The 23,350-nt window shown below is 48.3% G+C and overlaps 2 protein-coding genes across 2 annotated transcripts; one reads left to right on the top strand and one right to left on the bottom strand.

Annotated features, from left to right (window-relative positions):
• Window positions 1–2,557: 2,557 nt before the first annotated feature.
• On the bottom strand, window positions 2,558–3,453 carry SFTA2 (surfactant associated 2). Its single transcript, XM_037046894.1, has 3 exons — window positions 3,286–3,453; window positions 2,968–3,056; window positions 2,558–2,825 (listed from the first exon to the last, which is right to left on the bottom strand). Exons 1-3 carry the CDS (start codon window positions 3,344–3,346, stop codon window positions 2,739–2,741), a joined length of 237 nt encoding a protein of 78 aa, XP_036902789.1. The 5' UTR covers window positions 3,347–3,453; the 3' UTR covers window positions 2,558–2,738.
• Window positions 3,454–12,323: 8,870 nt separating this feature from the next.
• Window positions 12,324–21,554, top strand: MUCL3 (mucin like 3). Its single transcript, XM_037046815.1, has 4 exons — window positions 12,324–12,459; window positions 17,828–19,212; window positions 19,336–19,839; window positions 20,285–21,554. The coding sequence occupies exons 1-4, from the start codon at window positions 12,378–12,380 to the stop codon at window positions 20,429–20,431; spliced, it is 2,118 nt and encodes a 705-aa protein (XP_036902710.1). The 5' UTR covers window positions 12,324–12,377; the 3' UTR covers window positions 20,432–21,554.
• The last annotated feature ends 1,796 nt before the right edge of the window (window positions 21,555–23,350 follow it).

Here is a 23,350-nt window from a genome sequence, read left to right as displayed (position 1 = left end):
GCCATTCTTGATACACTTTTTCTAACTAGACCTAAGATCTGCTCCAGTCCCCAACAACACATTCACATTCCCACCCAGAAGGAAGAGGAAAAGGAGGGAATGGGCAGCTTCCTGTTTCTCTTCCCCAAGGTCAGTAAGTATTTCTGGAGCACCTGCAATGTACTGGGCCCTACCATGTGTGCCCACCCTTGGATTTATCAATGAATGAAAGAAACAAAGATCTCTGCCCTGGTAGTACTTTGGTTCTAGCAGGGAAAGTCAGAAATAACATGCAAAGATGTAAAATATAGAGTGTGTCTGAAGGTCATGAATGCCATGAGAAAGAAAGTGTAGGACAAGGTAAGGGGACTTGGGTGTGTGTTGGGGAGCAGGTTGTAGTATTAATGGGAGGGCAGGGTAGAGTTCACTGTAGAAGTGAGATTTAAGCAAAGCCTTGCAGGAGGTGGAGGAATTAGCTGAGCGGATGCCTGGGAGCAGTGTTCTGGGTGGAGGGAAGAGCCAAAGCAAAGCCAGGGTCGGGGAGCATGCCCAGAGTGCTCAAAGAATAGCAACTAGGGGATGAACAAAGTGCGAGAATGATGGGATAAGGATAGGAAGGCTCAAGGATTATCTTGGGTGGTGCTGTCCTAAAGGGTAGCCATTTGGCTATCTAAAGTAACTAAAATTAAATAAAGCTCAACTTTCAGTTCCTTATTTAAAGTGTTTGATAGTCACATGTGGCTACCATATTGCTCAGTGCAGTTTCTAAATTATTTCTATCATCAGGGAAAGTTCCATTGGAAAGTGCTTGTCTGGGACCTTGGCAGTTGTAAGGACATTGTTTTCTTCCTTCTGAAGTGGCAGTCCCTTTCCTTTCAAGGATGTTACCAGGAGGTTGCATACTTTTTTCTACTTGTATCCTCTTAAACCCTAACCACAGCCCTTCCTAGCTGCAAGGGAGGCTGGGAAATAGAATGAGTCAGGCGCTCAGCTAAAATTCACATGACTATCCAAAAGGAGAGTTCTTATAAGGAGACACTTAACAGTTTCTACCACACCCAGGTCTAATGAATCCCCAACATTCTTTTCACTACACTGCCCTATTTTGTGTTTGGGAAGAAGATTCTTTGAGAAAAGAATCTGGAAATCTCAGTAATTTCAAATTCTCAGATTTAAGAACCAGGTCCAGGAACAGTTAGCTGTCTGCTCCTCCAGTCTTTTGGGGATCCAGATATCTAGTCCCCCAACTTGTTTGGGGCCTACACATTTGACCTGTGGGTGTCACCTGCCCACTGGTGCAGGCTTGGGGCAAGTCATGAAATACCGGGCCCTCAGCTAGCTCTCCTCCGGGCTAATTCAGGACAATTACAAGGGAAACTAGGGAAATTTTGTGAGTTTTGTTTTTATTTTTCCACTTCCTGTGCTCCCCTCATCTTCAGGAATGCTCCACACAGAGTTGCTGCCTTTATCTGCCCCAGAGCAATAAGGCTCCAATTTCATGCTGCAGTGCTGGTGATTGGGTAGATGTGTGGTTGACAGGGACAGGTGCTGTGGAGAGCAGGAAGCAATCAGATCAGTACCCCAAATGGTAGAGTGTTGGCTTCATGCTTGCAGTTTGAGACAGCTGGCAAGAAGTACAGATGATCTTGAGTGGGGGAGTCAAATGAGCGTCTGCCTCAAAAAAAATCAGGAGGACAACCCTGGACCTTGATGGGACTTACACATTGGAACCAATTTTCTATCTAACAACAGTCCTTACCACTTGTGTCCCTTTATCTGACAGGCACAGTGGCACGTGCCCTAGGTAGCTTATCTGTGTAATTCTCAGGACAATCCTATGAAGCAGGTATTGTCATTATACCCATTTTGCAGGTGAAGAAACGCGGGCTCCACACAGATGAGAAACTCAGCTAGGATTCAAGTATAGGCCTCTGTGGCTACATGTCTATGTTTAGCCAGCACAACCTCTGCTAGCACCCATCCCCCCCACCTACACCAGCTGGCCACCCTCTCACCAGCTGAACCCTTCCTCTCTCACCTGAGCTGCCTCTCACCCCTCCTACCCTGATTGGCCTGTATGAATCCCTGGGTCAGAGGGCCCATGTCCTGTGGGTGTCTGTCCACATCCCTGCCTGGATTCTGAGCCCCCAGCCCCAAAGCTTAAGTAATGGGAGAGGAAACAAAAATGTGGCTTAAGCCAAGGCATTTGTTTGGTGTCTGACTTCTCCACTCAAATGGATGTCAGATGAGTGGCTTATCCTTTCTAAGCCTCAACTTCCTGATCTATAAAATCAGATAATACCTATTATGCTATATTTAATATTGCTGCAAGTATTGACCTGGGGAAGTGTCACACCTGGAGCAAAGTATGAGTTCAATATATGGGTCTTTCCCTTATTCCCAGGTGTTTTGAAGATCTCAAATTGAAGTGTGTATTTATGTCCTTGTGTATGTGCGTTTGGGGAGGAGGTGTCCCCAGAGTTAATTGCCTAGATTCCCTCTAGGCCTTTGAAACTGGCATTGAAGGACAGCAAGTCCATCCCGGAAACTCTCTGCTTTTCAAAGGAGAATCAGAGTCTTGGGTGTCCAAAACTTTTTTTACAGCGGGCTCAGGAATCCTCAAAGTCATTTAATTCAGCATATTTCCTGCCACTCAGCAGGTGAGGGCCTGCTGCAAGATAGGGCCAGGGTATTACCCCTGCACCAGGTGGGGAGGGGGCAAACATCCCATCCAAGAGGGGCACAGGCTGTGATTGCTCTCAGACTTCACAAGTAATGTGCTGTGGGGGTCCAGCCTGACTGAGGGTGACGTTGGTCCGTGATGGGAGGTGGAGGAGGAGGCAGAGCTGGGGGAGAGAAAGGGTTGGAGAGTGAGGTGTAAAACGGCTCTCAGACCTCGAATGGCCAGGTGCCAGCAGAAAGACCCAAAGCAACTCAGAAACAATCTGAGTTCACGCAACGCCACCCTTTCCCTTCCCCCAAACCTACCTTCTTGAGCAATTCCAGGGAGCTGGAATCACAAGGTGAGTTTGCAAGAAAGGAACACTTCAGCTTCAGTTGCAGAGTCATTCCTGGCCCTAGGGATCCAGAGGTAGAGCTTAGGACCCAGCTACCAGGGCCAGAGATGTGGGCACCCCTCCTGCCTCACCCCTGCCAGCTTCCCTCTTCCCAAAAAGCCCTTTCAGACCCTCTCAAGGCAGAATTCACTCCTGAATTCTGGGGAGCTCAGGACTTGGGTACCTCTTTCTCCCCTTCTTGGCCTCTTGTTGCCATGAGGACCCTTCTGTCCAGCCCTCTAGCCCTCACCTGTTCCATGTGAGCTGCCAAAGAGGGTCAGGAGGAGGAAGAGTGTTAGTCTGGTCCCCATTGTGGCTGCCTCACTTCTTGATGGACAGGAGAGATGTCTGAAGCACCCCCTGGCCTTTCCTTACTCAGCCTACCTTTCTATAGCCAATCAGCACAGGCATTTGGGGGGAAATGGGAGGGGGAAGCTGGGTAACTGGATTTTCCAGTTCCCCCAACGTGACTTTGAGGACCCAGGAGAGGGCCATTCACTGCGCTGCTTGGGAAAACAGTGGGTGGTCCCTCTTCACCCACCCCCCATGGGTGTTTGGTCCTACAGAGATCGAGGTGGAGGAGGTGCCCCTCTTGTAGATGTCTAAACCCCACCCAGGCTGGGGCCTCTCATTGCTCTTTAGGGATTAATTATTAACTACAATTGATTCCAATCTTTCAGGCCACCGAATGGCTCAGGAATGTGGGTCCAAAAGGGAGGGGTGGATTAAATCAAGTTTCTTCCCAAACCCAGGTGTTCCCCCAGCCACAGTGACTTTCTAGGTGAAAAATCTGGGTAATGTGAAACTTTCATCTTTGAATGTTTTTAGTTGCTCTACAACATCCCAGACACTCAAGTGGTGACACAGGTTTTATCAAATCCTCCTTTTTTACTTTCTGTGTTCAGGCAAAAGGGGATACCCTCATCTACTTAGTCACAGGCCCTCAGAATGGCAAACACAGGACAGATGTGTAGAGACAAGTTTGGGGATCATCTTTCTTTAAACACTAGGAAATATGGCCCAGAAAGGGTGAATGGCTAAGGTCACACAGTAAGTCAGTAGCAGAGAGATTACAACTCACCCCTTACAATGCCAGGCACACCAGACACATGGACAAGATTGACAGACCAGTCACATCAGCCCTGGCACCCACAAAGTAACATCTTCCCATCTGCTTCTGTATGTAACATCTCCCCTCCTGACAACCAGAGGGCCCAAGCACAGAAGAATGGAGGCAGAGATGGGGGGAGATGTCTCTACCATCAATGGGACTCCCAGACTCGCAGTGAGGAGTAAATGGACAGAAAGATTAGCAGGCCTGCAGGTAGGAGCAGCGGGCACAAGGTGGAGAGGTGCTCTGGGGCATCTGAGTCTTCTTTTGTCATTTGTATTTTTTACAATTTTTGTTTTATTTTTCTTATCTGAGTCTTCTTAAGAGGAGAGGGGAGCATCCGTGTCTTTCCTTTTCTAGGTAACCACAGCTGACGCTGTGTGCCAGTCATGTTAGAGACGTCCCCTTTGATACTCATGCCCCTGTACCCTAGGGGCTAGATCACCTTGTTTTAGGAGTGAAGACACATCTGAGTTGCTACACAGTTGCGAAGTGGTGGGTTCAGGGCAGACAGGCTCCAGAGGTGGTTTCTGAACTTCTGCAGTGCACTGTTTCTGAACACAATGTCGGCTTCCCTGCTGCTCCTCTTGTCCACCAAAGGAATGGAAAACTTTTGGGCTGGAGCCATCTGGATGAGGGTGGTTCAGGTCCTACCCTGTCCTGGGTCTCCTAAGGGTCAGATGCAGTCCTCAGGCCACGATGTCCTCCAGCCCTACCCAGCTCCCAATTCCTGCTTCTTCTAGAGACCAATATGTCCTCACCCTCAACAGTTGTACTTCTAGCATCAATAGGAGGACCTGGGGATAGGACACCTGGTCCTCTCCCTTTCAGGAGGGTACAGGTTGGGGACTGACTCAGGTCTGGGGGATAGGTCCTAGTCTGGAAAGAGCCAGGTAGGGCATTTTCAGGCTCTTACTCTCTGTCCCCCTCACCCATGCTTCCTGGGATCAGGCTGGGACAGGTTAATCCCCCGGGGACAGCCTGCTGACCTCTCCATATATGGGGATCCCGGTTTTGATGGAGGTCCTGGCACACCTGGCTCTCCAGAGGCACGTCTTTGAATAAGCCCCGGCAATGGGTCTGGAAAGGCATCTGGGCAGTCACCATAGATGCCGTGCTAGTGCTGCTTGTGGGTCTGCAGGCCTTTGCCACACACAAGGATCATGGACTCGAAAGCGGTGCTTTGTGTTGGGGTGAAGACCCAGGGATGTGGTCGACTCTTCTAACCTGATCATATTTTTCTTTTCCAACAGCTCAGCTGCCCCGTTAAGGACCACTGCAGCTGGAGGCATCCCCACTATCTCTGACAGTCTCTTCTGTCTCTGGGGGTCTCCCTTCTGTTTCTGGGGGTCTTTCCTCTTTCTCTGTGGGTCTCCCCTCTCTCTCTGGGAATGTCTCTGTGACTGCCCCCACCATCTCAAAGAGCCTCCCCACCACGTCTGTGAGTTTTTCAACAGTTTATTCAACCTCTGAGTGTTTTTCCAGTTAGCTCAGACTTTAGTTCTGACCATTTCTGTGAACACTGCAGGACCAGTCCCAGGGGCACCAGGTGATATTTCTATTGCTCAGTCCATCCTTGAAGGACTTGTTTTTTTGGCATGTCCTGAAGCTGTGGGTGGGGGCATTTCCGGGCTGAGTCAGCGGCATCAGTTAATCAGTCAGCAGTTCCTCAGAGCCTCATGAAGCAGAGCCCTGGCATTGGTGCCAGCCCAAGGGCCCCTTCCTACTTTTCAGTTTCTCAGCTTTTTCTCTGTGGTTAGTACCTTTTGTATCCTGCCTAAGACCTTTCTTACTTTGAGGTCATAAAAATATTCTTGAACATGTTATTCCAGAAGCTTTATTATTTTAGTTTTCAATTTTAAGCCTATGACCTATCTTACACTAATTTCTGTGTATGGATTGAGGTAGAGGTCAAGTCCAGTTTTGCCCCTTCTGGTTAATCAATTGCTCCAGAACCATTTATTTCCAAGACCATTGGCCATTCTCCACCATTGCACTGTGTGAATACCTTTATTGAAAATCAGGTGACCGTGATGTGTGGTCTGGACTTAATTCTGCTCTCTCATTTGTCTGCCCCAGCTCCAGTGCCACAGGGCTCTGTGACTCAGCTCTGCAGCAAGTCTGCCTAGCCGGTAGTATGAGTCCTCCACTTCTTTTTTAAAAAATATATTTTATTGCTTATGCCATTACAGTTGTCCCATCCCCCCCTTCATTCCTCTCCACCCTGCACACCTCCTCCCCCCATTCCCCCCTTTAGTTCATGTCCATGTATCACAAGTTCTTTAGCTTCTACATTTCCCACATTGCTCTTGCCCTCCCCCCTGTCTATTTTCTACCTACCATCTATGCTACTTATTTTCTGTACCTTCTCCCCCCTTCTCCTCCTCCCACTCCCCTGTTGCTAACCCTCCATGTGATCTTCATTTCTATGGTTTCACTCCTGATCTAGCTGTCCTCTTAGTTTGCTTTTGTTTTAGGTGTGGTTGTTAATAACTGTGAGTTTTCTGTCTTTTCACTGTTCATATATTTTATCTTCTTTTTCTTACATAAGTTCCTTTAACATTTCATATAATAAGGGCTTGATGATGATGAACTTCTTGAGCTTGACCTTATCTGAGAAGCACTCTATCTGCCCTTCCATTCTAAATGAAAGCTTTGCTGGATAGAGTAATCTTGGATGTAGGTCTTTGGATTTCATGAATTGGAATACTTCTTTCCAGCCCCCTTCTTGCCTGTAAGGTCTCTTGAGAAATCAGCTGATAGCCTGGTGGGAACTCCTTTGTAGGTGACTGTCTCCTTCTCTCTTGCTGCTTCTAGAATTCTCTCCTTCATTTTAATCTTGGCTAATGTAATTATGATGTGCCTTGGTGTGTTCCTCCTTGGGTCCAACTTCTTTGGGATTCTCTGAGCTTCCTGGAGTTCCTGGAAGTCTATTTCCTTTGCCAGATTGGGGAATTTCTTCTTTATTATTTGTTCAAATAAGTTTTCCATTTGTTGCTCTTCCTCTTCCCCTTCTGGTACCCCTATAATTCAGATGTTGGAACGCTTATAGATGTCCTGGAGGTTCTTAAGTCTCTGATCAAATTTTTGAATTCTTATTTCTTCATTCTTTTCGGTTTGGTTGTTTCTTTCTTCCATCTGGTCCACTCCATTGATTCGAGTCCCAGTTTCCTTTCCATCACTGTTGGTTCCCTGTGCATTTTACTTCTTTTCACTTCGTGTAGCCTTCATTTTTTCATCTAATTTGTGACTAAAATCAACCAGTTCTGTGAGCGTCCTGATCACCAGTGTTTTGAACTGTGCATCTGATAGGTTGGCTATCTCTTTGTTGCTTAGAAGTATTGGCTCTGGGGCTTTGAGTTATAATGTTTTGGTCTTGTCACACCTGTTACATATGAGGGGCAGAGCCTTAGGTGTTTGCCAGGGTGGGTCAACCCAGTCACTGGGTTGTGACTGGGGTGGGGTCAGAGAGGGAGCAATGGTGTTTGTTGTGCTCTCTCCTGGATTTCGGTCCCCTCTGCTGCTTCCCGCAAGCAAATTGGGCCTTTCTCGTGCTGGTTCCCAGATGGGTGGGCTTGTGTACGTTCTAGGACCCTGTGGGTCTCTCCAGCACACTCCTGTGAGGCTGGGAGCCTCTCCCAGCACCTCAACCCCTGAAAGTTTTTTTTAATCAGTGCTTTTAGGCTTTATTTCCCAGCACTGGGGTCCTGCATTACGCGGTCTGTCTCACTGTCCATTTTTTCACCTGGTTTATCTGTGTGAGAATGTGTGACCGTGGTCAGCCAGCCACCTCGCGCTCTCACTGGGTCTGCCCACCCCATACCTGGGATCTGCCAACCTCCACCTTCACACCTGGGTCGGTCTAGCAGCCACTGCTTTTCCCTGCTGGGACCCCTCTTCTCTGGCCACTGACTCCGCCCCTCTTACCGGTCTAGATGAATGGTTTGTTGTTGTCGGACTTCCGCACAGTTCAATTTTCTGTCTGTTTTGGTTGTGTTTTTGTTTCTAAATCTTTGTTGTTTTTAAATTTGGTTGTGCGAGGAGGTACAGTATTTTCACCTACGCCTCCATCTTGGCCGGAAATCCAGTCCTCCACTTCTGTTTCTCTTTCATATTGCCTTGGCTGTTCTCAGACTTTTCATCTGTATAGAATCAGTCCATCAGATTCTACCAAAGGCTTGGGTTGAAGGCCTTGAAAACCCTCTCCACTCAGATTCTGGTGTCAAGAGGATAGGAGAGAACTCCACAGAGAAATGTGGTCTTAGAGTCACAGAAACATGAGTGTCATAGAAGGAAAGGTGGAAAGTTGGGGAGTGGGGGTTGAGGTCCCACCTGCCTCAGTCACCGTCTCTTTGCCCCTCAGGCCTGACACCTCAGGAGAAGGGCTTTGTTCCAGAGTGGGCCACTGTGTTGATCACGGTCACTGTGGTGGCAACAATCGTCAGCTTACTGTATGGTATCAAGTTGATGAATGAAGCTGTGGTCTGAATGCATGGGTGTTCAGGCCAGTGGGGCTGGGACCTGGTACCCCAACACTCTGACAAGCACTGGGCTTTAGGGAGAAAGGTGGCTGTTTGACACACTTATAGAGGATATGGGGGAAAGGAATCCTGGTTCTGGTGGCTGGGAGGAAACACTGAGCAGGCAGGAATGGGGGCTTGAGAATACTGACAGAGAGGCTGGGGAGTGCTGGAGGCTTATCAGCTTACAGCTTAATTCAGCTCTTGGCCATGAAGAATCAGGTTCATGGAGCCACAGGTTGAATCCTGGCTCTGACATTATATCTGGGTGATGTTGTACAAGTTATTTGACCTCTGTGTTCCAGATGCCTCATTACTACTACTAATAAGTAATACTTCAGTAACACTTATTATGTGTCAGGTGCTGAATCTATTTTAGTTTCTAGCAAACCTATAGTATAGGTATTATTATTACCCCTTGTTGTAGAGATGAGGTAATTGAATCCTGGATAAAATGAGAATGATAGTATCCATCTCAAAGGTTATTGTAGCGTGAAATGAGCTTATATGCACATAGGGCACTTAGGTGCTTGGAACACAGTAAGGGCTCTGTAGAAAACAGCATTACTGTTTTTTGCTGGAAGAAGAGCACTGAGGGAGGCAGTGGTCCATGTTCCTGGGGCTTTGCTTAACCCATCCTATCCCCCCTCATCTCACAGGCCTACCAGTTCCACAAAGAGATAAGTGTGGGGATTGGCTGTGGCTCTGTGACCCCTTCCAGCTGCCATCAGAACCACCAGGCAGCACTTTTCTGTCAAGTGAAGAGGTGGAACCACGATAGTGAACACCCCTCCTCTTTGGCCTTTCTACTTTCTCTCCTAAACACTCATTCAAAAAAACAAACAAAACCCCAAACAAACAAACAGAAACAAAACCCAGAGAGGCAGACAACCAGTCGGTGGTTACCAGCGGGGCTTCAGCTGGGGGAAGGGTGAAGCAGGTAAAGGGGCCAATTTGTCAGGTGATAGGTAGAAACTAGAGTTTTGGTGGTGAGCAGGCTGTGGTGTATACAGATGTCAAATTGTAATGTTGTACGTCTGAAACGTATATAATGTTATAAACCAATGTTATCTCAACTAAAAAAATTGGGGACAGTTAAGGACCCCCGCCTCCCCCTTGCCCCCAAAAGAAAAAAATGTAGCCAGCCTTCCATTCAGGCTATCTAGGCCTGTTTCCTGCGGGTGGATTGCTCTGTGGCTATGGGCGCCCCCAGGTGTCCTCCCACAATGGAGTATGGGGAAGTCCATGGTCTGGTCCTGTGGCCAGCCTGCTGGCTGCTGCCTCACCTCTCTGACACAGTGTCCTCACCTGTGAAAGGAAGGACCAGCACTACTACTAGATGGTCTCCGGGTCTTCTAGCCCTGATGGAGTCTTTGCCCCTTACACTTTCTCCTCATTCCCACCCTCTTCCCCAACTATCAGAGACAGCTCTTAGCTGAGGACACTTTGCTTGGGTCCCCAGGAAACAGGAGGGGGGTTCCCCTCCACATCCCTTTCCTTATGGAGCTCTCTTGTGCTAGCTCCTGGCCTTCCCAAGACCCCCGATTCTCTCAGCTTCAGACAGCAAGGAGCCCTGCTCTCTGATGCCCCCTGGACACTCTGGGTGAGTGCCGAGTAAAACAGCATCCTCTCCACTGGTCTCCATTTGCCTAAGTGTGTGGGCTTTGCCATCCAGCAGGCGCTAATCATTTCTGGCCTCTCCAGTGCTATGACCTTTGGTGAGTCCTTTCCTGATCTGAGGTTGACATTGCTAACCTCATAGGTAATCAGGTAATGAGCATGTTCTTTGGTACATAGCAGTACTCGAAGGTCAATGGCTGGTAGGGCTGTTTTGTGACCAGACTCTTAACCTGTAGCTCAGACACAACAATCTGTCTTCAGGTTCCTCTACCCCACATGCCTGGGTCCTCTGGGGAGGTTGTGGCTAAAAAGAAAGGGGGTATTCATTCACACAATGAGATTCCCACCCTTAGCACTGTTGACAAATGGGGGTTGGAGAGTCCTTTGTTGTGGAGGCTGGTGGGTGCATTATAGGATGTGTAGCAGCATCTCCTTCTTCTGCCTGCTACATGCTAGTAGCAGCCCCATCCAGGTTGTGACAAGAATGTCTGTAGACACTGAAAAAATGTCCCTGGGGTGGGGGGTAGGGGGCGTGGGGAGCAGAACTGCCCTTCCTAGGTCCCTGGGAAAAGGCTGGGGTAGCAGACTGGTGGAAAGGCTTCCTAGCAGACTAATGGCTTCCAGTCATTCCTGAGTCCAGGCAGAGTTACAGGGGGCCCTGCATCTGTCTCAGGTCCCCATCCTGCAGGAGGCCCAGTTCTGAATAGTCAGTCTTGGCCTGACTCCATTGAGCCTCATTAATCTCCCATTAATCACATTAATGAGCAATTGGCCTATTCTCTTCTTCCCACCCATTCCAGCCCTGCCCAGGGCCCTAATCACACCAAGTGATGAGAGGAATTCACGTGGTCAGTCCCTAGTTCTCCCCACCCTCCCATGAGCTCCACTGCCCCAGGCCCTGGCCTTTTGCCCTCTACATCCTGGCCCTCTCTGCCTGTGCGCCTGCGCCACTCCCCAACAAGGGCAACGGCCAGCCTTGGCTTCCACTCCATTTGGCTCACCAAACACTTACTGATTGCTGTGAGTCAGACACTGTGCCAGGCACTGTGGAGGCAGCAGTGACCAGGGCAAAGACCTTGTCTGATGGCTGCTGACTTTCCATGAGGAGACCCACTGTAAACACACCGAAGTGAGCAATGGAGTGGTGACAGAGACACCTGGACCCCCAGCTCTGTCTCTTCTCAGAGTTCCCCCAGTCTGTCCTCCCCCCACCTCAGCCCCAGTATGGACAGTCTCTGAGCTAAGGCTTGCTTCAGGCAAGGGTGCAGGAGGGAAGGAAGAGGGAGGCTGGAGGATCCTAGAGATAGGAGGTCTGCATTTCTGTGTATGGGTGGATGGGGTCTGAGGTGGAAGAGGGGAAAGGGCAGGGGTGTTAAAAATCTCTCTTCAGTGTCTCTGGTTAGCCTGTACTTGTCTTTATCCCTGGTGGGGCATGTCCAGTCAGTTCCTGGGGTTCAGTGTCTGTCTTGTCTCTGCAACTGCTCTGCTGTCTCCACATGCTGTGTTCTTTCTGGGCACCTACCTGCAGGCACCCAGGGCTGCAGTGATGGCCATGTGAGGGCTGCCTCTCCTTTGCTCTTTCACCTGACCCCCTCAGGTAGCTCCACCTGGGGCAAAAAGGGTGGCCCTGTGTGTGCAAGGGGTGTGGTGAGCTGGGCTGCTGCGCTAGACAGGAGACAGAAGGTAAAGCTGGAGAAGAAACAGAACTTGAAACTCTTCTTGTACCGGCATCTGATCTCCCCTCCTCATCTTGCCCAGCAGAACCCAGTCCTTCTACAACCCACCATCTTCTCCCCCAGCCTCAGAACCCTGCTTAAGAAGGTCAGGAGTCTACCTTCCAAGTTCTTTTGCCCTCCCTCCAATCCCAGCCCTGGGGCAGGCACCTATGTTCCTGACTCCCTGACACAGCAGCTGTGGTCTCCCGTTATCAGAACAGCCCTGTGGGGTGGGGCGGCTCTGTTTGTTCAAGGTTTAGGCCTGAGGGGCCCCAGCCCCCGTGATGTCAAACTGGCCTTGTATAAGGTGAGAGTACCCCAGCTGTCAGCCTCAAGCAGCTGACCCTCCGCCACCACCACTGCTGCCACCACCGCCATGGCCCAGCCAGCTCACCGCACCCACTCTGACTTTGGCCTCCAGTACTGCCTCCTCTTCCTTCTAGCGACTCAGAGGGCAGGTAAGGTGCCTTCAGAGGCAAAGGAGTCACCTTTACACAGGGGGATAGAAGACAGAGAGGGGTCGTTTCTTAGCAATCATAGAAATGACAGCAGATGAATGTGCGGAGGGACAAACTGCTGCAAACAGTTGTCCAGTTGTGCACTGCTCAGGTGTGCCAGCTAAGGAGCGTGCTGGCGATGAAATCTAGCCTATGCTTTGCTCTTTGCAGCCATGTAGAGGGGTTTTCTTCTAGTTTGCACACAGATGCTGTGTGGGGAGCAGGGACTAAACGTGCTCTGAGCTATTCGAGGAACTCAGGTTCTTATGGTCCTGCATCTCATTTCATCTCCTCAAATCCCTTGAGGTGGTTAATAATATCCCCTTGTGTAGTGAGGAGAGTGAGACTCAGAAAGATTAAGGGTATTGCCGAAGCCTTGGAGACAAGCTGGCTTTGGCCACTCCATATACTGCTTGTCGCTCTTGGGGCACAGGGTACATTCTCTCCTGAGAGTCCTGTTCTATGCTGACCTGGGCTCTGCCCTGACTCCAGCCCATTTAATTAATCCACATGTCCATGAAACAGGCAGCACGCTGCCTGGTCAATGCAAATGGCTGATGGCCTATGGAGCAGTTACTGTGTGCTAGGCATTGTTTTAGGCACTTCACCCACGGTGGCTCATTGAACCCTCATGGCAACTTGAAAAGGGTGTGTGGTTTTGTCTCCACTTTAAAGCTGGGAAACATCCCAGGGCTTTGATGAGAAAACGAATATGGACAAGTCTGATGCACTAAGCAGACCCTACAAGATAAAGTGAAATCACCAAATTAGGTCACTTAGTTAAGAAACAGTTCTGTGACTGAACCCAAGGAAAGGAGATGCCAAACACAGATGCAGCTTGGCGCAGGCCTGAGTGGTTTGGGGGAGGGTCTGCACGAGGCAGACATGCAAAAATAGACTCAGACAGACTGTCCCTGTAGTGGACAGGGTTATCCACAGTAGTGGCATTGCTGCTCTCAGCCAGGGCCAGGAAAGCTGAGTCTGGCTGCTCTGGGCAGTATTTGGGGAGGGACAGGCAGCAGCTTCTCCTTCCAAGTGTGTGTGACTGAGGGGGACATTAGGGGGAGATTCTCCTTCCTTGAGCACAGGGTTTTGCTGGGGCCAGAGTGGACGGGGTGGGAGTTGGAAGATGGTGGGTGGTGGGGTAGGGCCTGAGAAGCCTTCAGGTTGCCTCTGCTAGGGCTCAGCACTGCCTTCTGTCTGTGTCCTGACGTGATGGCTTCCTCCCACTTTGAGGGTCTGAGTACAGAGGCTTCAGAGCCACCATCAGCCCCCCAGTTCGTGTCTCTTTCCCTGGGGCTGATATCAGGTGCCACCTGTAGCTATGTATCACCTGTTGTACCTGTAAGGTCAGAAGGGAATGAATTATCTCCATGCACATTCACTTCCTGAGAGACATTTACTCTAGGGCACAGGATAGGCACAAGGCAGATTTGCAATCTGAATTCCAGAGCAGGATGCTCTGGGTGGGTGGGTGTGATCTGGGAAATGGCCAGCAGGCATGGGCGGTTGGATATTCAGATCCATGGAGTGGTGAGAGGTGGGAGGCTTAAGGCTGGGCTGGAGTGGAACTGCATGTGAGTATGACAGTCCAGCAGAGAGGGAGGCTGGGGAGGGAGAGAAGAGTGACGGTTGGATTCATTTATCTACAAATGACGGTTTATCATTTATCTCAGTCCATACTGAGACTTAGATAACTGGACCCTAGGATCCCAGGGTCTGCACAGTGCAGCCGCAGAAGCTTAGGGGCAGAGTTAGGATGGCATCATCTTTGAGGGAGCACACCTGGGGCTGGGCTCCTGGGGTCCTGGGGAGACTCCAGAATGGACATTTTCCTACAGTAAATGTTATTTCGTTTAATTTCTATGGCCATTCATTCTAGAAACTGAAAAACAGAAAAAAATTAGAAAGAAAATCTCTCAATACTTTCTAGTCATCTGGGCAACCATTTCCGTGTATTTCCCTTCAGTCTTTTTTCATTACGTCTGTGTTTTAGGTCACACACTGAGATTCTATAGACATTTAACAAGCATTTAACCACATCATTGGTAGGACAGCAAGAAACACCCGAAGTGCTGCTTAGGGGAGGCTGCTCTGATGGCAGCCTGTCTACCTTCTTTTCAAACAAGTAGTGAAGCATATTGAACAAAACTTTGGAATTGTATAGTTTTGATATTGAGATTTGTTTTCATTCTTTTATCCAAGCTAAGCACACATCTCCAGTGTCTTCTGCTAAAGCCAGATTTTCTTCTCTGCCTAAACCTCAGTGACCAAAAAGATCCCCTACAGGCCATTATTGTAGTCAGTGAAATGAATCTCACAGTGAGAAATTCCTAGGGAAATAAAGCTTTTACCAATGGTAGATCTACTGGAGAGAAGAGATGGTTAGTTTGTCCTGGGGGTTAGTCTCTGATTCACTTCATGGCTGGGCCCAGGACCAGGGAACCCTGGAACTTGACTCATTGTAAATGGAGTAGCCATTTTTGATGGTCAGATTTCCTAGGTGATATTTCCACAGCTGTGTGATGTGGATATGAATTTTAAGATCTAATTTGCTGAGTCTAGTTATTGACCGTGTGGCTCTTGTGGTTCAGTGACAGCCGGTGTCCCAGAACTGGTGAGCTAGAGGTCTTTCACCAGCTTTTCAACTCAGAGGCTTAGCACCTAGTATAGCGGAAGTTACCCCTGATCTTCCAACCTTTGGAGCTCACAATATGTTTTTTTTTAAATGTACATAATGAAAGATTGTTGGCAAGGTTTTTGAAGAGTTCATTAGTCTCAAGATATTCTCTCATTCACCCATTCAGCAAATATTTAAGAAGTGCCTGTAATAGGCTAGACATTGTTCTAGGCTGGATACAGCATTGAACAAATTAAAATCCCTGACATTATAGGAATTAAATAACTTATTGTCTATTAGAAAGTGGCAAGTGCTATGTTGATAAGCCCCAGGGGAAGCGGTCTGGCAATGGCTCAGAGGCACATAGAACAGGTGGGCCAGGCAGGAGGGCAGGCCTGTGTCTCCAGCTCCCCTGCTCCCAGGAGAACAGGGCAAAGTGTCAAACAGGGAAAAGTGTCAAACTGTTTCAAAGACTACAATTCGGATTCAACAAACACTTTAAAGAGTCAACTCCACTCCACTTCCCTCAATCCTCGCACTAAGCTGTTGCAGCTGGCATCACTGTTATAGACAGCTGGGGACATGGAGCTTCAGAGCAGTTTGGTGACCTGAGTAAGGATGTGAAGCTGGTGTGGCACCAGCCTGGATCCCAGTCCTGGCCTGTGTTCTTTAGGCAGTGGAGTTGCCAGGCTATGCTGTGGCCCACTTGTTTATTCTCTGGCTGGGCATTTATTCACCCCTTATCACATCTAAAAGCATCTAGGGTGTAGAGAAAAGTCTGACTTTGCCAATTACTTAACATCTTTGAACCTCCTTTCCTCACCTGTCAGACTATAAGATCATACACTCGCCTCACAGGTTTGTAGTGAAGATGAAATAAACAAATGAAGAACAGCATCCTTCAGTGATTCCACAAATGTCTGTGTTCTTCCTGCCCAAAGGGTCTAGGCTGACCTACAAGTCGTGCAGTATGGCTCTGGGGGCTGGGAGCCCAGAATGTGTGTTCCATTCTGGTTTAACCTCTTACTTGCTGAGGGTGCTTGGAGACCCCTGAACCTTGTTTTCTCACATATAAAAAAGGGAAAATAGCAAATAGCTCTCAACCTTAAAGGGTTGTTGTGAACAGTGAGTTAGTATACATCTTCCTTTGCAGGCCCGGCCTGTCTCACAGTCAGTGTTCTTGGTTGACTATTGCTAATGCAGGGATTGTGTGCAAGTCACCATTTCTCCCTGAAACTCAAGTTTCTGGGCTGTAAAAGAGGGGAGTTGACAGCTTCTAAGATGCCTTGTGGGGAGCTGGGAAATCAGCCACTGTGCAGGAGAATCCAGAAAGAGACTGTATGTGAGGCAATGAGTGGAGTGCCTGGCTGGAGAAGGGCCCAGTGAGTGAGAACTACTGCTGCAGAGGGAGTGGGAGAGCAGGGTGGGCACAGTGATGGAGGCACCTGGTGCTTGAGCCCTCTTCTCTCACCCCAGTGCCATGGCCTCGACTCCCTTCAGAGATGTGGGCTTTTCTACTATCTCTCCCTTCTCCTCCCACCCACATTTCTTTCAAGGACCGAGTTCCCCAGCTCCCAACTGTCCTTGTCAGCAGGGAGCTGGGTGGATTGTGGTTTCCTGAGATTGGGAATGGGTCCAGGTTCTGGTTTCCACCTTGAGCTAACAGAAACTGGAAATGTCAGTTATGTAACAACACTATCTCTCATTCTTTGGTGATCTCCCGGCTCTCACTCAGACAGCTACTCTGTCCCCATGGGTTGTTTTCCATAAAATTAAGGCTCGTATCTGTTTATTGATAGGGGTATTTTTCCTCACACCCTGTCCTTAAACATAGTGTCTCCCAGAATCCAGCTGCCTTGTTCACTCTTCTCAGGACCCCCAAGCAGATATTTTTTCTTGTAAGAGGGCCACCTTCATCTATCCAAGATGGCTTTAGCTCTGATCTTCCAAGAGGGGGATCTGTGGGGGAACCAGAGAGTTGAGTCATCTCATTTACTTCCCTTCACCCAGACTGAATTCCATCATCAAAGTCTAAGTTTCCTGTTCTTCATTCCTCTTCTTTTCCTTCTCTCACTCATCACTATGTCTACTTACTAACTCTTATGGGAAATTCTGCAGGAGCTCTGATCTCTGGAGCTGGAATGTTATGGAAAGATGAAGCTTCTAATATTTATTACCTTTCTTATCAGCTCTGTCATCAAAAGGGAACTCCATTCCATAAACATTATATAAATTCTAAAGGAGCACTTGCAGAACAAAATGCCAGTCAAAACTGCTTTCATCACACTGCTTTCAAAACTTATGACTTGATAGGCAGGGAAGTGTGAAGAATTTGACAGGCACACAGATAACTGTAATGTCAAGTTGCAGATAGCAGGAAAAAATAACTAACAAAAAATTTTTTTGAGCACTGAGGTAAAACTAGATCTTATCTGCTTGAAAAGATCAGGAAAAATGCCATAAAGATCTAAAAGTTGGAATTGAGGGGTAGAGGTGGGGAAGTGTGAGGTAAGATTCTCACCGAAGGCACAGCCTGAAAAAAGGTTCAGAGACTGGAGGTGAGAATGGGGATTAGATATTATAGTATTCTGGGGAGACTGGCTGGAGAGATATATTTGGGGTAATAAAGGGATCCCTAGAGAAGAAGGTGGTCAGGGAAGCAGGGAAGATCATGAAGAAAGTTTCTTACTTGACTCTCTCTTTTTACAGGTGCTAGCACATTTCAAGAATTTCAGAACCCTGGTGAATCCCCAACATCTGATAATTTATCTCCTACTCCAAACCTTATTTATACTACTCCCTCTGACCACACTGCTCTTCATTTAGGACAAAGCCCTCCAGAGCACCCTAAATCTCCAGAAACTCATCAATCTAAACACCACTGCAATGCCACACACCATTTTAGGCCAATTCACAAACCTATAAGGAACTCCAAAAACTTTACAATTCATCATAAAGCTGCTCCCACTTCTGGACAAAACCCCAGCAATCAGGGAAAAGACCCAATTATCCAGAATGGACGCTCTGCTGACTCTAGTAACATACACAAAATATTATCGGATGCAACATATCCAACTACAAAACCCAAGAGTAAAACAACTTGTCTTAAGTACAAGATATGCACACCAACAGTAAAGAGAAATGCCTTCAAAACTGTAACACCTTTGGAAAGTACCATCATTACATTAGACAGTAAGAGCACCACAACTCTTTCCCACCACTCCATTAAATCAGAGGGCAGCAATAGACCCACATTTTCCTCAGAAAAAAGCACAGCATACAATGAATCATACAAGACAAGAACCACAGAAAATAAAAAAAAAGTTGATGATCATACAGCACCTGCTAATTACCATACTGCAGTAGCTTCAGATAAGACACTGATAAATACTAGAGAACAAACAAAAGAGACACCAAGAGCCACTGAAAAGAACAAACAAACACCAGTAAAACCTACATATCACGGACAAAAGACCATTTCAGTCCATGTGAATACCACAAGAGCCCTAGCGACGCCTACAGAACATAGACAACAGAAGACATCAGCCCATGAGAAGATCACAAGAGAGCCAGAAATACCTACAAAATATGGACAACAGAGCACACTGGTCCATGAGATCACAAGAACCCCAGGATTGCCTACAGAACAGGGACAGCAGAGCACGTTGGTCCATGAGATCACAAGAGCCCCGGCATTGTCTACAGAACAGGGAGAGCAGAGCACGTTGGTCCATGAGATCACAAGAGCCCTGGCATTGTCTACAGAACAGGGACAGCAGAGCACGTTGGTCCATGAGATCACAAGAACCCCAGGATTGCCTACAGAACAGGGACAGCAGAGCACGTTGGTCCATGAGATGACAAGAACCCCGGCAATGTCTACAGAACAGGGACAGCAGAGCACGTTGGTCCATGAGATCACAAGAGCCCCGGCATTGTCTACAGAACTGGGACAGCAGAGCACATTGGTCCATGAGATCACAAGAGCCCCGGCAATGTCTACAGAACAGGGACAGCAGAGCACGTTGGTCCATGAGATCACAACAGCCACAGCAATGCCTATAGAACACAGACAGCAGAGCACAATGGTCCATGAGATCACAAGAATACCAGCAAAGCCTACAAAATGCAGACAAGAGAGCACATTGTTCCATGAGATCACAAGAGCCCTGGCAATGTCTACAGAATATGTACAGCAGAGCACATTGACCCAGAAGAAGATCACAAGAGGCTCAAGTGAGACTACAGAATACCATCTGAAGACTACTGTGGCCACAGAGCAATCCAGAGGAGCCTCAGGAAAGCCTATAGTACACACAAAGAAGAAAACGTCTAACAAAGGGAAGACCACAGCAATTCCAGCAAAGCCTACAGAAAGCCCAGCAAGCAACACAGCTGGCACAGAGACTATAAGATCTCCAACCAAGGTCACAGGAGACCAGTCTATCACTACTTCCTCCCCTCATCCAAAAAGAACTGAGAATACCCCTCAGCTGCCCATTGGCTCTATTACACTTTCCACATTCAGCATGGAGTTGAGTTCTGTCATGTCAGAAGCCCCAGCCAACAAGAGCCATTCACACCAGAACAAAGATAGCTCACAAGGAGGTCTCCATGTTGAAGAAGTGGGGAAGGATGATTCATTCCCTCCGTGGGCCATAGTTATTGTGGTCCTGGTGGCTGTGATTCTCCTGCTGATGTTCCTTGGCCTGATCTTCCTGGTAAGGTACAGGGATGCTCCAGGGTAATGGGCCCATGGGAAAGGGGGCTGAGTAGAGGTTATGGATCAGAACTAGAGGGAATAATCATTGTAGCAGAAGAGGCATGGGGGTTGGCAATAGAGGGGCAGTCATAGTGAAAACTGCAAAAGACAATAGATGCATGGGGCATGAAATATAGAATTGAGGGAAGGATATGGATCAGGAAAAATTGTGTAGAAGAGGGAAATTTTGTTAGAAAAAAGAAAATAGGACAGAAGAAGGATGAAGAGGTCTGGGACTCTGTACGGGATCAAGGGCTGGAATAAGAATCAAGTTTATATGGAATCTGGGGAAAGAAGCAAGCTGAAGGTCTGGATCAGGGAATAGAAAAGGGCCTGAGATAGGGGTGTTGAGGAAGCAAATGCCATGGCAGATGATACTTATTTCTCCTTCCTCCTAATCACAGATCTCCCACATGATGTGGACACAACGTGCACTGATTCACAACACTGAGAACAATGACCCAGAGGATGACAGGGGCCCCAATTCTTACCAAGTCTACCTGATGGAGCAGCAGACACTTGGTGTGGGCCAGATCCCTTCCCCACGATGATTTTTCAGAAAGTGCCTGCCCTCAGCTCTTCCATGCCCTACCCCTGTCCTGGATGAGGAATTAGACTCACCATTCCTATTTCCTGGACTACAGGAAGGGCAGAGTACTGACAGTTAACAGCATCAACCCTTTGTCTGCTGTGTTCTTATTGAAACTGGTCAAGGGAGGTGATAGCAAGAAGGATGTGAGTTTGAGAGATAGAAAAGAAAGAACCAGTAATACAAACAAGTGTTCTCTGTAGAAGACGATGGTTGGAGAACAAAGAGATGTATCTTGGACACTTGGGATGGGGACCAATATAGGACATTGATGCTGGGAGGGCAAGAACAACTAATGGAAGTTTGGAAGCCTCTGAGGGCAATGCCCAGATCTGGCTTGTGAGGTGGACTTATGAGAAGGGGGAGACTGGGGACAATCTATATTATTTCCATCTACTGTTATTTAGAGAGTATGTAGACAGGCTGGTCTCTGAATTTCCAAGGTGGTGGTGGGGGTAGTTGTTGTTCTTCTTTTTCTTCTTCTTCCCCTTCCTTCTCCTCTTCCTCCTTTTTCTCTTTCTCCTTCTCCTCCTCCTGATGTAAAAATTGGATCTTAGAGGGAAAACAAAATTTATTTCTTTCTGCATTCTCTCCATTCCCAACAGAAACAAAAATTCCAGAAAAGATCATAAATATCTCTCATTGAGATGGTTCTCTCCTCCTCCACTCAAATCCCTTAGTTTTTCTAAATGTCTATGGTGGGCATCCTGCAGGGTTGGCTTGCTGGGTGTGGGTGATCACACAAGGAGGGATTTTGTTTGGCCTGCAGTCTGATCCACTGATACCCATCCCAGACCTTCCCTGATGGTGTTCTGCACTCAGGGTTTTATTTTTCTGTCTCTTCCACCAAAGCCACTCGCCAGTCTTCTCTACTGCCCCATCCTCTTTCTTCACACCTTCATCCCAGATTCCAAATCCCCCCTTAGTAAGCATTTCACCTATACGTTTTCTAGATTTTTCCCTCCAACTTATTAAAACCCTTTTACCTACTATTAATTGGATAGAGGTGGAAAGAGAGAGTTGACAGATGACAGATAACTTCCTTGTAGCTCTCAGTCTTTTTATAATAAAGTACAAAATATTTATAAAGTAAGGACATCACAGTTATTGGACTATCAGCTGGAAGAAAGTGCTAACTGGTGTTCCTAGCCTTGGCTGTAAACTTGTAGATGACCTTAAGTAGGACTGGCTAGAGGACAGGCCTGAATATCTTTGGAGGGTGAAGAGAGAGGGGGCTGAATTTCTTTTGCTCCTAAAATGGCTCACTCTTGGATTTAGATGAGCTGGGCTGAGTTCATGCAGAGCTCAATTACATGCTGACAAAACTAGGGAAAAACTTGTCATTTAATAAGCAAGTATTTCTAAGTACCTATTATACATTCTGTTGAGAAAGATAAAGAACTTTAAGACACAGTTCCCACCTGAGACACAAATACAGGAAAATTTAAATTAATTCAGTAAGAGCTATAACAAGGTAGTACTGCATAGAATAAAACAAGACTCTAATGCATGAAACCCAGTATTTATGGGTATCTGCCATGTGCCATAGTTATGCTAGCCCTGCTCCAAACCCATGCCGTGCCCAAATGTCAGTCCCAGCAGAACTGCCACCCATCCTCCAAGGAGCCTAAGCCTTACTCGCACCAGCGTGTCTTTGCTGATCAGAAAGGCACCTGGTTTGCCATAGGCCTTCCAACCATAACTCCACCCAGCATCAAATTCGCTAAATTTGGCATCCCACTTGTGGGCCACTGGCAGCCTATCCTAATCAGTAATCCTAATCCTATTCCGGACACTAGTGAGACTGAATAGTCTGCCAGAGCTCGGATCTGGGCTGGAAGGCTTCAGCCCGAGGGTCTGTTTCCCACCAGACACCCACTCTGCCTGGGTCCCAGAAAGGAGGCATGACAGGTGCCAGAAGGACTCCAGATGTAGGCCCCTGGAGAGAACCTTGAGGCAAAGAGGGCCACCTGGGTCCTGGGAGAAGGCTGAAGTGCCCGAGAAAAACAAGCAGGATGCCCCATTTTTAGTCGTCTGCACAGATGGCGATGTAGCGTGTGGCAGCTGCTAGGGCAGGGGTGTCACTGGCCCTGGGAGCAAAGCAGATACCCCATAATCCCAACCTCTAACCACTGAATTTCTCCACCCTGAACCCTAATTTAAAAAGCCAAAACAAAATAAAGCAAACACACCCTTGCCCCTGCCAAGGCACCAACACGGAGCACTGGGGTCAAAGGGCGTGTGATGAGGAAGTGGGGAGGTTTTTCATTTCTAGGGCAAATGGGGGCGGAAGGACAATTCTTCCCACTTATCTTTCCTGCTAGTGATCAGTTTGCAACCTAGGGGAACCCCTTTAACAAACTCCCGGGCTGGGCTCACCTTTGGCAAAAAACATTTTATGAGTGGCTCTCTTCTCACGCTTATGGCACCCCGGGCCCCTGGGGAGAGCACCTCTTGGGACCGGGTGCCTAAGACCCGGGGAGGGGCGGGGTGGGGGGGAGGCGAGCGCAGCGGGGCAGTGGGCACCTGGGCTCCGTTCTCATTTGCTCAGCACTCCCTCCTACCTCAGGCCTCCACTGGCCGGGGCTCCGGGTTGTCGCTAGTTAGCACAGGAGTGTTCAGGGTCTCCGGCACCTGCAGGAGGCCAGGGAGGAGCTGCAGGAGACCGGGAGGAGCTGCTGCGCTGCCAGCGCTGGTGGATCCGCCTGGTTCCGTCGCCACACCGTTCTCTGTCCCCACCCTCCGACTGCCTGCGGCTTGGCCTCCACTACCGCGCACCCTGGCAGAACTCTGGAGTTTTGCTGTTTCCCTGCACACAGCCCCAACCACCAGGCACCCTGCCACTTCCTCTGGAGGCATGTTTCACACGCAGGAAAAGAGT

The sequence above is a fragment of the Sturnira hondurensis genome, unplaced genomic scaffold (genome assembly GCF_014824575.4).
Source record: "Sturnira hondurensis isolate 20B ecotype Veracruz unplaced genomic scaffold, ASM1482457v3 Scaffold0005309, whole genome shotgun sequence".
Classification (NCBI taxonomy): domain Eukaryota; kingdom Metazoa; phylum Chordata; class Mammalia; order Chiroptera; family Phyllostomidae; genus Sturnira; species Sturnira hondurensis.
Note: the sequence above shows the minus strand (reverse complement) of the source record. Positions and strands in the feature narration are given on the sequence as shown.

Excerpts from the sequence above, each read along its gene's own strand:
- SFTA2 (XM_037046894.1), bottom strand. The coding sequence starts at position 3,346 with ATGGGGACCAGACTAACACTCTTCCTCCTCCTGACCCTCTTTGGCAGC. Across the intron at positions 3,057-3,285 it reads TGGCAGCTCACATGGAACAG|GGCCAGGAATGACTCTGCAA; the intron begins GTGAGGGCTAGA and ends CTGGATCCCTAG. Across the intron at positions 2,826-2,967 it reads CCCTGGAATTGCTCAAGAAG|CTCTGCCTCCTCCTCCACCT; the intron begins GTAGGTTTGGGG and ends TCTCTCCCCCAG.
- MUCL3 (XM_037046815.1), top strand. The coding sequence starts at position 12,378 with ATGGCCCAGCCAGCTCACCGCACCCACTCTGACTTTGGCCTCCAGTAC. Across the intron at positions 12,460-17,827 it reads TCTAGCGACTCAGAGGGCAG|GTGCTAGCACATTTCAAGAA; the intron begins GTAAGGTGCCTT and ends CTCTTTTTACAG. Across the intron at positions 19,213-19,335 it reads AGCAGAGCACAATGGTCCAT|AAGATCACAAGAGGCTCAAG; the intron begins GAGATCACAAGA and ends TTGACCCAGAAG.